A 13,394-nucleotide genomic window follows, 5' to 3' on the forward strand; every position below is an offset into this window, starting at 1 on the left:
AAATCCAAATTTCAGAAGGGGAGTTAATTATGGGTGGGGAGAAGGGGAAGATCTAATTATGTTATTTTCCTGAAGGAGAGAGCTAAATGGCTCCCACTGCATGTAGATCCAGGGAATATGAATGGGCCCACAATTGTTAACATTTTCCATTCATTGTGTGCACTGATGGTCAATTAGAAGGCCACAGATTTGAATTTTCAGTAATAAAATAATCCAAATAATACTTCTGTTATTTTTTAATAATCCTGTTAGGCAGCTAAAAATGAAGGGCCTGTTCCCACAAGGTGTTGAGTGTCTCCTGCAAAGTGCTGAGTGACCTCAACTCCCATCATTATCAGTGATCACACTCATGGTCAGGCCAAAGAAGCAGAATGGAGCTCCGTGTGTTCCTGCCACTTCTATTATTTGGGAGCCAATACATCCTCACAAACACACCTTGCAGTAAGGGAGTCATATATACTCAGAAACTGCAAAGGGAGTGGATAAAACCCCTTTTTGAGACATTATCTGCCTTTACATAAAACCTTCAATACATGGTAAATTTATTTCTTAATAGTAAGATTTGTAAACCTGAAATTCCTATTGCATTATTTCACCTGATGTTTCATTTATTTTTATTTTTTAAATAACTTCCCAAAATATGGCACCAAACTATTATTAGGTTCTTAGACTGGAGAAATAATAAACTGTAGAAGGAAATATGAACTTTTAAATATTTATGACAAAGAAAGACATCGGAGATCCAGTCCCACAAAGTCCCTGGAATTACACAGCAGTAGTTAGGTTCGCAAGATAAGGCTCTTTATCCTGTTTAGGATTTGAAACCTCACTGATCGAGAAGTTTTAAACTAGACAAGGTAACATTAGCCTATATACCATAGGGACTAATTCTGTGCTGCAGCTGGAAGCACTGGATGACCTACAGTAATAGGCTTTCTTCATCTCCAGACTATATCAAAAGTACCGTGGACCAGGTCACTTTACTCCTATGGGTCATGGTACTTTCCAAAATGTCTCCGAAGTCTGAGGGCTATGTGGAAAAGAGAAGATAGCTCCAATCTGTGTTATCTGTACCAGATAATTTCTACAGGGATTGAAGGGGGACATTCTGTGTCCCATCCTATCCACTCTGCCCCCTCCTGCAACATCAAATCCTAAATCAGAGAGCACCCTACATAGGGTCTGAAGGAGGGCAGGATAGTACAGCAGAAGTGGTTGAACACACACACTTTCACAAGGAAGGGGAAATCTGTGTGTAGAGGGTCCCCTCCGTGTGTGGATTGGTTGCAGAGAGGGCAATATTGGCCCATATTCTTATCTACCATGCTGATCAACAGTGCTACTGATATTTCTTTTCCAGTTTAATCATAGTAGCTATGAATATTTTAAAAATCCTTTCTGTAAAAAAAGAAAAACCTTAATATTTGGTTGCAGGATGTTAACAAAACTAAATTACATGTCGTTTCAGAGATTTCTGCCTATTTTGGAGCTGGCACCTCAGTGGTGTACAATTTTCAAGAATATTACACCTTAGCTAAAAATTCCAGTTCTCATGCTTCTTCTTTCTACGCTGACATGACTCTGATCAGGGAGGTAATCTCATTTACCTTTCGGACAACACGGACTCCAAGCTTACTGCTTTATGTGAGCTCCTTCTACCAGGAGTATCTCTCAGTTATTCTTGCCAAAAATGGTGAGTGTTCAACAACAACAACAAAACTGAATGAACAAAATTATGACTGAATTTCAGAGCTATCGTAACAACTCTGAATTTCTTCTGATTCTCAGACCCAAATCCCAACCAAAGCATGTTTGTTCCATTGTCACTTTCTTTAGGTGCAAGATTTATTTTTCAGCAAGGCCAAAAAATAAATGCTTTCCACACGAAAAATTATTGCAGCAATACCTGATTAAAATGATTTTTTCCTACAATATTTGTTTAATCCATGTAGGAAATAAGTATTTGTTTGATTAATGCTGGAAACCCTTTGGTAATATATAAAAATATCCTAAATTAAATTCTTTGCTTATTTTGAAATAAACTGTCTGGTTAGGCTTGATAGATGTTTACTATAACATTCTTCCAAAGCCCAGAAATGACAAACATGTAGTTTTATGATAAATAATATTACAGTTTATTTATCTTAATTTCATATTATGTCATGCTAGACCCAAAGCATTTTTGCAAGCTAATACAGTTGGCCAAATACACTTTTAGCCAAAATGGACATAAGTTAGTTGAAATCAATGGAGCTGTGCCCATTTAGGCCAGCAGTTAATTTTGTCCAGTATCCTTGTTTTTAAATCTTTGCTCTAGTTTTCCTGATTCTAAGTGTTTTGTCTGCCTTACACAATACATTGGCTAATGTTATACCACTGCCCTTCAGTGAACAGATAAATTAGGTCTGCTCAGGTGCTTGGGACTTGTATTGCTTTCTGTTGGATAAAAAGCCCTACGTCTACAGCTAATAGAGGTTCTCCAGCTCAAATGATGTGTAGGTCTGTGTTCTGAAGCATAAGATCCTAAATTCTGTCACTTCTTAAAACCATGAACTGGTGTGGCCACAGTGCTCAGAACATTTCTTAAACAGGAACAGAGCTATTACACTTATCACAGTGTAGGAGAATATCATGATTTTATTCCCAGTCCTACCAAATGATCAATCACTATGAGTTTGAGGTTGTAAAGCAGTTATTAGTTCAGGAACAGTGCTAGATATTATGGCGGGGTGGGCAAGCATTTTGGCCTGACAGCCACATCTGGGTGGGGAAATTGTATGCAGAGCCATGAATGTAGGACTGGGGCAAGGGGTTGGGGTGTGGGAGGGAGTGCGGGTTGTGGGAGGGGGAGCGGTGTGCAGGAAGGGGCTTAGGACAAGGGTCTGGGGTGCAGGAGAGGTGCGGGGTGCATGAAGGGGCTTAGGGCAGGGGCTTGGTGCAGGAGGGGTGCAGGGTGCAGCAGGGGGCTATGGGCCGGGGGTCGGGGGCTCAGGCCGGGGGGTTGGGGTGCAGGAGGGGCTGCGGAGTGCGGGAGCAGGCTCAGGGCAGGATGTTGGGGTGCAGGAGGGTTTTGGGGTGCGGGGCTCTGGCCCTGCACCGCTTACCTCGAGCAGATCTGGGGTGGCAACAGCACGCAGCAGGACTAAGGCAGGCTCCCTGCCTGCCCTGGCCCCGCGCCACTCCTGGAAGTGGCCAGATTGTACGGCAGTGGCTACTGGGGGTGGTGTGGGTCAGGTGGCTCCGCTGCGTGCTGCCCTCACCTGCAGGTACCACCCCTGAAGCTCCCATTGGCCGTGGTTCCCCGTTCCCAGCCAATGGGAGCAACGGGGAGGAGGGGTGCCTGCAGGCGAGGGCAGTGCATGGAGCCCTCTGCCCTCCCCCAACCCCAGGGGCTGCAGGAACGTGGTGCCGGCCGCTTCCAGGAGTGGCGCAGGGCCAGGACAGGCAGGGACGCTGCCTTAACCCCGCTGCGCCACGGGGCTGGCAATCCCATGGGCCTGATTGAAAGCCCTGATGGGCCGGATCCATCCCGCGGGCTGTAGTTTGCCCTCCGCTGTATTATGGCTTATATTTGGGGCACCACTGTTGATATGAACTGCAACATAAACTCTTCTATGAGGCTACATAGTGGAAATTTGCTGTACACTGGCATATCTTAATTTTGTAATCCAGACCAACCATGGTTTCCAGTCATTGTTTCTATTTCTTTCTTTCATTCGTTTCATGTTTGCATTTGTGTCTGTTATTTAAGCTGTTCCTTTAAGTTAATCAGACATTTGTACAACTTTTCATATTATGTATGTCTCAAAAGAGGAAGTATTGTATATATGATCTACACTTGCTATTTTGTACATATTTTAGTTCTGAAACTAAAATATCTTACTCCATCCCTTCAGGAAGTTTACAGATTAGGTACAAGCTAGATAGCCATCAAGATCCGGATGTCTTTAGCATCAATTTCAAAAGCATGGCTGACGGGCTGCTTCATCATGTCAAGATTAACAGGGAGGAGGAAATGCTCTATGTAGAGGTAATGCAGTTAAGCAAAAAAGTGGGTTGTCATCAAATGGAACAAGACCCAAAGCAAAATGAAATAAATAAATTCAATAAAAGGAGTACCCCCAACATAAATTGTATTTTAATACCTCAAGGAAATAAAGCAAAACACAGCAGATTCTTGCTTTAAAAGTGAGAGTCTAGGCTAAAAGATCCCTTTGACATTCACCTTGTCCGTTTTAAAAGGTCACTTCCACCTTCTCATTTCATTTCAGTAGGCAATGAAATATTTTCTAGTTCAACCTAGATTGTGTGTGAATGTGGAACACTCTACTAATTACCCCAACAGATAAAAGTTGTCAATGGTTTTGTTTATTTTAATGAGGGTACAAGAGAGCAGTACTAGTGCACTATAGCAATTTAACAATAATTTAAAACAAAGTATTTGGTCTGGTTTTCAAAGATGAGTACCCAAAGCCCTTATTTTCTTCAACAGCTATTGCTCAGCACTTGCTTTAGGACTAGGGGAACACTTGCTAGGAAAATGTGTTTGTATCTATATTGATTCATGATTTCTAGGGAAATTGGAAGATTAGCTAACACAATTCATATTTGTAGAAACTGGCATTGGAAAAAGGGCCTATTGTAAAATAAATATTGATGATTCTGAACGATACAAATCAAAGGAGTACTTGTGGCACCTTAGAGACTTAGTCTCTAAGGTGCCACAAGTACTCCTGTTATTTTTGCGGATACAGACTAACACGGCTGCTACTCTGATACAAATCAAATAATATATTTGGATAAGAACTGGATGATGCAGTTATGCACTGTCACCAGTATTTCAAGGCAAGCAATTTATGTAGTGGCTCTGGAAGCACAGCATTCACTGCATAACATTTAATTGTTTCATGTTTAAAGCTTCATTTTGAGATAAGTGAGAGCTTTTATTTTATTTTTTAAAAGCCTTTTGCATCTCTTCACAGGGCTTACCAATTATATTCTGCCTATAGATGAATACAAAGGCTTTATCTAAATGGTTTAGATAAAGGAGAATTGTATACTAGGGTGGGGATGCTTAAATGTATCTCAGCCACAATCATAGGGTTCTGAAGAAGTTATACCATGTTGTTTATAAAATTATCTGCCTTTTAATGGCTGATTCACTTTTTAGTATTGCTATCCTAACCTTTATAGTACGAATGACAAGTTGTTATTTTCTCCTCTTTTTCTTTCACCTTCTCTCATCCTCTCCCCTACCTACACATCCCAACTGAATTCTCTTCCATTATGCTACTTCTGTTTCTCACTGAACAATTTTGCAGATTAACCAGAATGAAAGGATGCAATTCGTTCTGTCTTCAGGTACAGAATTCAATGCAATCAAATCCCTTGTACTTGGAAAGATTTTAGGTAAGTAGAACACCACACATTTTTTTCTGAAACATGGATCAAAATGTCATCATGCCACATAAAAAATAATAGCCCTAATCTTATTGAGAGACATTCATTGTCTTAGATTTAATTAGGCAGTGAGTGACAATCAAGGTAGAAACTTTAGTCTTGTCAAAGTGCACATATAATCATGGGTAAGTGCTTCCTGCAAGATGAGCAAGTGGATTCCATTAAAAATAATTTCACACTTATCTCTCTCATTTTGCAATCAAGCATAATGAAACATGGCATTTTTCTTACACTCTTGAAAAACGAAATCATGATCAAATCATATGTATAAACCCAGGATTAATCAGTAATTAGTTGATGTGTCAGAGACTCTTCCTTCAATTTGATTTTAAACAATGCAGCTAGGGTTAAGATGTTGTAAGCTAAAATGTCCAGTGTTTTTTTTTTAATTGATTAAGTTATGGAGAGTGACCAAGTCATTCATCCAGTAGTGACTTGTCAATAGCTGCCTGTTATTTTTCTCTGTAATAATGTTCTAGATGGAATTTACCTAACCCCAGTTGCCATTCTTATTATCCCTGTCAGTTTAATTAAAGAAGCTAGGAAGGATCATAACCATTCTCAAAGACAGTCTTTTTATAATATTATTTGTTATGAGACCAGATTGACAGAGCAAGGGGTGGGAGTGGGAAGAATTTGAAGGGAATGCTATTTCCTTTGTTAGTAAAGCAGTTAGAATACTGAATGTTTTTATATCTCATGATCATGTGATGTTTAGTTTTGTATATGTCTTGCTCTTCCAGCAATTTTTGACACAAGAATGTGGAAATAGAACTGTTTAGCAAATATCACCACTTTGACCTTTTTCATTGTTTTGTGATTAACTCAAAATATCCATTCTCCAATATTTACAAGCTCATTTTTTTAGAAATTAATGTTGAAATGTATCTATTTGCTTAAAATAGCATTGTGTGGGATGCAAGTATGGCTGATCCTAAATCTAGCAACTTGTGACTTTTAACAGATAAGGAATTGAGTTTTCACCTCATATTGCTATATATATGCACTGCTACAGACTAGGGACCGAATGGCTAGGTAGCAGTTCTGCAGAAAAGGACCTAGGGGTCACAGTGGACGAGAAGCTGGATATGAGTCAACAGTGTGCTCTTGTTGCCAAGAAGGCTAATGGCATTTTGGGCTGTATAAGTAGGGGCATTGCCAGCAGATCGAGGGACGTGATCGTTCCCCTTTATGCGACATTGGTGAGGCCTCATCTGGAGTACTGTGTCCAGTTTTGGGCCCCACACTACAAGAAGGATGTGGAAATATTGGAAAGAGTCCAGCGGAAGGCAACAAAAATGATTAGGGGTCTGGAGCACATGACTTATGAGGAGAGGCTGAGGGAACTGGGATTGTTTAGTCTCCAGAAGAGAAGAATGAGGGGGGATTTGATAGCTGCTTTCAACTACCTGAAGGGGGGTTCCAAAGAGGATGGAGCTCGGCTGTTCTCAGTGGTGGCAGATGACAGAACAAGGAGCAATGGTCTCAAGTTGCAGTGGGGGAGGGCTAGGTTGGATATTAGGAAACACTATTTCACTAGGAGGGTGGTGAAGCACTGGAATGCTTTACCTAGGGAGGTGGTGGAATCTCCTTCCTTGGAGGTTTTTATGGCCCGGCTTGACAAAGCCCTGGCTGGGATGATTTAGTTGGGAATTGGTCCTGCTTTGAGCAGGGGGTTGGACTAGATGACCTCCTGAGGTCCCTTCCAACCCTGATATTCTATGATTCTATGATTCTATTACTCCTGAGGGAATTCTGCACCAAAAAATAAAATAAAAATAAAAATAAAATTTCTGCGCACAATATTTTAAAATTCTGCCAATTTTATTTGTCAAAAAATCAATGTGGAGGCTCCAGCATGGCAGTGGGGAGCACAGGCCACTGGCTGCACGGAGGTGGGAGATCACCCTTTAGATCTCCCCTGGAACAGGGACTCAGCAGCGAGGCTGCACGCGACCCTGACACAGCACAAGGGCTGGGCCTGACCCAGAAACACCCTGGGTCCGGTCCTAAGTTCCAGGTGCAGCAGGGATGGGTAGGTAGGTAACCCAGCAGGATCCAAGTGTGGAGGAGCTTAGTGTGGGTGGCGGGGGATCCAGGTGTGGGGTGAGAGGGTTCTCTTAAGGTTGCCAACTTTGGTTGGACAAATTCTTGGAGATTTCATCACATGACATAATCTTTGATTAAAGATCAATCTTTAATTCCTGGAGACTCCAGGACAATCTTGGAGGGTTGGCAACCTGAGGTTCTGTGTGGGGCAGTCTGTGTGCAGGCAGCTTATTGGGGATCTGGATGCACAGGGGCTCATTTGTGGGTTCTGGGTGCAGGGATAATGGGACTCTGCAGGGGGGTCCAGGTTGAGGTAGTTGGGGCTCAGCATGTGGGGGTCTGGGTGTGGGGGGATCAGCAGGGTAGTCCAGGTGCAGGTGGGGGGGAGGCTCGTTAGAGTGGGGGTTCAATGGGCCTGCTTAACGGGGGAGCCCCAGCTGCTGCTGCTGCTGCTGCTGCAAGGATGCCACATACCTGACTCCCGCTCTCCCCATTCCTCTACCCCAATTTCTTCCGCATCCCCTCCCCAGTGCCCCATCCCCTCCCCTTCCTCTCCTCACTGTCCCCTGCCCCTATCCCTCTCCCCTCACTCCCACATCCCCCTCTCCCTGCCCTATCCCATCCCCCTTCAATCATCACTGTCTCTTCCCCACATCCCACCCCCGCCCCTTTTGCCCTGCCACATGTGGTCACTCACCCTTGTTCAGAAAACAGGAAGGTGCCCAGCACACATAAAAGGGGTGCAAGACTGGCACTAGGACCCAGGAGGCAATGTGCAGCTACAGAGTCAGTGAGCCCAGCAGCACCCTTCTGCACTCGCAGAATAAGGGGGTAGTGGTACATGACCTCACATGTTCCCCCATGCCTGTTTGCCTTCTCCCCCATCTACACCCATGGGCACCTCCAGCCCTTCCCACCCCCATGATTTGCCTCTCTGCTGGCTTCTCTGGGCTGGAAATGGCACGCCCTCACTGCTGGGGAAGGATGCATGACCCCTCTTGAAGCTTTCCTTTGCTTCCCTGCAGAAAATGATGAGGAAGCAAAGAAATCTGCTTAGGACATGAATTCTGTGCACACACTGTGGTGCAGAATTCCCCCACGAATAGTGTATGGGATATATTTACTTTATATTCCTTCTGTAGGTATAGGAACACTTTCTGTGTTTTATACATTACCTCCCCATAAACAGAAGTTTTAAAAAGTGATTCTTAACACAGTTTTACAAGGCTTAGTTTAAAGATATTTTACTGCCTAGTGTCTAATTTGCTCCTTGTGGTACAGTACATCTGGGAATAACATCACAGCTTTGGTAAATCAGTATTTCTGGAATAGTAACAGGTCCAGAAATACTGTTTGAGGATGAATATGGAATACAAATGATAACTTCCACTGAGAGGTAAAGCCTGGATCTCAAAATGTCCATTCTGCCATTGGGCTGGGGTGGTAAGCTTGGAAATAATTATTTGTCTACAGACATGTATTCAGAGGTTATCATAGCTAAAAGCTTTACATACATTAAAGGCATTGTGAAAGCTGCAATCAGTTCCCCTCCTCCTCTTGGGATAAATGAGGTCTTAATTTGTTAAGAGCCATCGGGGATCGATTTTATCGCGTCTTCACTAGACACGATAAGTCGATCCCCAATAGATCGATTGCTACCCGCCGATCCGGCGGGTAGTGAAGACGTACCCTTAGTTCTCTGCCCTCCTCTAGACTGTATAGATTCTGTTGGGCTAAACTGACTCTATACTAGCTTCAGGTTGGCCATAAATCCTGCATTGTAATGTGTTGATATAGAGAGACAGAATTAAGGTGGCTGCTGTTGTCATTTTTTTTTTAAAGATACATTGTTCAGGATAATCCTTACATAAAACCACATAGACTCACAATTTAATAATCTTGTGTAGAAGATAATTAATCTAAGCATACTAATACCCATAGTGATAATTAGTGTTGACTAATATATGCTGGCAAGTGCATACATCATATTAATAATATCGTTATCTGCATCATTAAGCACAAATAATATAATAGTTATATAGGCCAAATGTACTATACTCCTGTTCTGCTATTGTAAATATCCCACAATACCTTGCATTAGTTGAAGTAAGCTTTGGCATATAGGAAACATCTCAAAATCAAAATATGTTCATTATCTGTCTTAGTACAAGACTGAAGTCTTCATGGACCAGTACCTGGAATGTTAGTATCCAAAACTAAGTTAGGGAAGGAACAGCACAAGTTCCGGGAACTGGGACAATTGATGGGTTTGATTTTAGAGACATGTAAAGAGACGTGTAACTTGTAAAATCATCATATAAACAGTACCAGCTGAAATGTGTAATTTTGGGAGCACGCTTTCTGTGTAAGGTGAATGTAACATCGCTGCACAGGATACCTCCCTGGAGACACACCGAACCTTTTTCCTGTACTGTATTATTATTGGCTTAGAGCAGTAAAACTCAAAATGCATGAATGTTTTTGGGCAACAAGCACAAAAAAGGCATGAGCACTCTGAAAGTGTCATCTATGTAGAAGACAGCATTAGCAGAAATATACAGTAGGAGATAAAAATGCAGGAAATAGATTCCGCTTTAAAAACAGTTACAGGACGAATAATCATCACATCTGAATCATTACCTAAGTCTTTGAAAAGTAGTAATTTCCCAGTGCCAAACATACACTTCAGTTGCAAAGTAATGATAGTATCATAGTGCCACCATTCAGGTACAGGAATTAAGGATTTGACAGCTTTTCCATTATAAAACCTCATATTCAGGAGTTGATCATTTATTTGCAAAAATCAGTTTGATGTTAAAGCATGGGACATAAATTCTAGCAGAAGTAACAATCTATTTTGATCAAATTTTGAAATTAAGGGACAGATTCTCTCGTTCAGCCAACCTGCATTTGGTGTAGGACCAAAGATGGGGAATTCCTCAGTTTTCTAGCGGCTTTGAATCATCAGAGCAGCACAAAGAAGTTGGCTCATAGGGTACTTTAAGGACTTACAAGCAGGGCCGGCTCCAGGCACCAGCTTGCCAAGCAGGTGCTTGGGGCGGCCACTCCGGAGAGGGGCGGCACGTCCAGCTATTCGGCGGCAATTCGGCGGACGGTCCCTCACTCCCGCTCGGAGCAAAGGACCTCCCGCTGAATTGTCGCCGCAGATCGCGATCGCGGCCTTTTTTTTTTTTTTTTGTGCCGCTTGGGGCGGCAAAAACCCTGGAGCCGGCCCTGCTTACAAGTCCATTTGGCTAAGGCTTTTTTCTAATCAAATGGGTTTGATTCTAATCAAACTTTCATTGGCTTTAAATTGGTTTAATTGAGAGTGTAGAAGCAGGCAATGGCTGATTGTCATGGAAAGAGGTGGGAGTCAACCATCTCTGCAGCACTCCTCCCAGCTGCTGTTCCTACACTCTGCAGATAGCTTTCAATGGAGGGAGGAGACCTCCTTGGGGAAAGGAAGAGTGTACTATGTATTTCATCCCCCCCCCCACCCACCCACCCACTCCCGGCAATTAAAATGGAATCTGGTGGAAAATAACAAAGCCTGAGAATGTGTTAACATAAAAGCAGAATCCATCTGTACTGTGGCACTCCCTTCTTAGGGAGCAAGCTCCAGGAGTAGTGTCACAGTGATCCTTGGAGCTCATCCACTGCAGCTAATGCAGCCAGAGAATTTCATAGAATTTAAGGCTACAATCATCATTTTAGTCTGATTCCCTGGATAACATAAACTATAGAGATCGACCCATAATTCCTGCAGTGGAAGGGATTTATTCTCTCCCCCCCGCCATGTAAGTAAACACTTTTGAGGCCAAATACTTCTGATTAACTAGAACATATTTTTTAGAAAGCCATCCAATTTCTATGTAAAGTCTCCAAGTAATGATAATTCAACTTATTACCTCAGTAAACTATGCCAATTGTTGACTATCCCCACTGTTAGATGCTTCCTGTTTCTAATCAGAATGTTGATAGTGTCAGTGTCTAGCCACTGGAAAGACTCCCATTCTCTTCAGTGGAACAGGCCCTAAAAAAAACTACCTAAAATCAAATGTGTTCTCCCAGAGTAGGTACTTATAGCCCATGTGATCAAGTGTCCTCTAAACCTGCTAGAGAGAGGTTGCTCCTGGTGCCCTTAGAACCAGCATGTATGGTGTTGCCTTCTAGCAGATCATACTTTCCATCATCTTGTCCTCTTGCACCATAACCCCCACATCAACATTCCCCCTGGCTTTTAAAAAAAATAGAATTGAAGAAAATCACTGGATAGCTCATTCTTATCCCCAAGCTCAAAGATAACTGGATCTCTTGAAAAGTTTCAAATCCTTGTAAATTCCACAACTTTTTAAAATTTCAGATACGCTTTGATTTTAGTGGATACAGAAAATGATGAAATATGGGTTGGGCAAAATAGGCTTTCATGAGAGATGGCAGAAATTTTGTTTTCTGAAAGGAAAATCTTAGAGTTAAATATCAGTAAAGATTTTGGAAGATTGAACTTGAGTAGAAAGTTGATTATTTTTAAAATTACATACTGTAATGTAGTTAAAGAAAAATCCCAAAGTGTTCCAGTTTGTTTTATTTTCATATGCCCAAGCAGTGCCTCCCCCACATGTAGCCTTTCTTTTTTTAAAGCAGTGTATGTATCCTGCTGCCTCTGAACTGCTACAGTCTTTCCCTGCCACAGGGAAAGGTTCCAGCAGTGGAGAAAGGCTCTGGTTGAGGGGAGGCAGCCTTTTCCCACAGACAGAGCCTTTCACTGCCACGTATAGCTACACAATGCCGTGTGGACACTACTTACTTTTAACTGCAGTGTGTATGTACTGCCACACTGCCGCCAGTGATGTGTAGTGTAAACATACCCTAACTTATCACTAACTGAAAACTAGATCGGGAAAGCAAACTCTATAAAGCTGTTAGTTAATTGGGCTTTAGGCTTATAGAATGAATGTATATGGCATGTTTGATTATGACCTAGATTTCCGCATATCAGCTGTGGCCTGAACAGCTCACATTTATTTTTTTTCTTAAATATAGTGTCCAAACTAAGTTTAGAATATGAGCTGCTGCTCCAACTGTAACATGGTAGAGCATGACCTAACAAAGAATATGCAAGGGCAAGGCTACCAAAATATTGAATCATAATGTTCTTAGTTTTGCTTTGGGGTGTTGATCAGAAAAGATTTTATTATTGATCAGAAAACACAAGGCTTTGTTGAAAATAATCTTCAGGGTGTTGAGGCACTTGTCTGAACTATCCCACTGTTACATATAGCCTAGGGTTTTCATGAAAAGCAAATCTGAGGGCCACTACCTGCACATTTAAAATAATCTTAGGTTCCTGGAGAAACTGAAAAATGCCAGGTCTCTCTCTCTCCTTTCACTAAACCTAAGCCTTGCAATTTAAGGTATTTTCAATTTCATCTGTAATATTGTGACAAAACAGGCAAACTGAGGGCTAGAGGATACCGGGATTTAGCTAAATGTAGGCAAAAGACTGATTGCATCCAGAGTTCGGAAGATAAAATGCAAAAGGCTTCTTTCAATGAGCCTTATCCCCTTATTCCAGGCTGATGCTGGTTCTCAAGGCATCCCACAGTTCAGAAAAACTATTAAACTCTCCCTGCTTATAGCTGTTTCCTGACAAAGTAACTTCAGCTCAGCCAAGCCATACGGATGTAGACATGGCAGCAAATGAGGACAAATACAGGGCAAGCTGCACCTTTATTAAACTTTATTAAACTTTATGCAGGGGAAGGCACCACCTGCTCTGTCATCCATACAATCATCTGTCAGGCATTTTAAATGGTTCCACTGAGGGGCTCCTACCATACAACCCATAACTTGGGGTAGACTTTCCTCAGCCTACCCCTAGGACT

The 13,394-nt window shown here is 42.1% G+C and overlaps 1 protein-coding gene across 1 annotated transcript in view; it reads left to right on the top strand.

Annotated features, from left to right (window-relative positions):
* CNTNAP4 (contactin associated protein family member 4) overlaps positions 1 to 13,394 on the top strand; it is a 342,427-nt gene that overhangs the window by 312,257 nt on the left and 16,776 nt on the right. The window contains exons 19-21 of the mRNA XM_065405994.1: positions 1,469 to 1,693; positions 3,897 to 4,030; positions 5,322 to 5,409. Coding sequence (XP_065262066.1) covers positions 1,469 to 1,693; positions 3,897 to 4,030; positions 5,322 to 5,409 — 447 coding nt within the window. The remainder of the gene's footprint in view (positions 1 to 1,468; positions 1,694 to 3,896; positions 4,031 to 5,321; positions 5,410 to 13,394) is intronic.

Source organism: Emys orbicularis, chromosome 6, assembly GCF_028017835.1.
Source record: "Emys orbicularis isolate rEmyOrb1 chromosome 6, rEmyOrb1.hap1, whole genome shotgun sequence".
Classification (NCBI taxonomy): Eukaryota; Metazoa; Chordata; order Testudines; family Emydidae; genus Emys; species Emys orbicularis.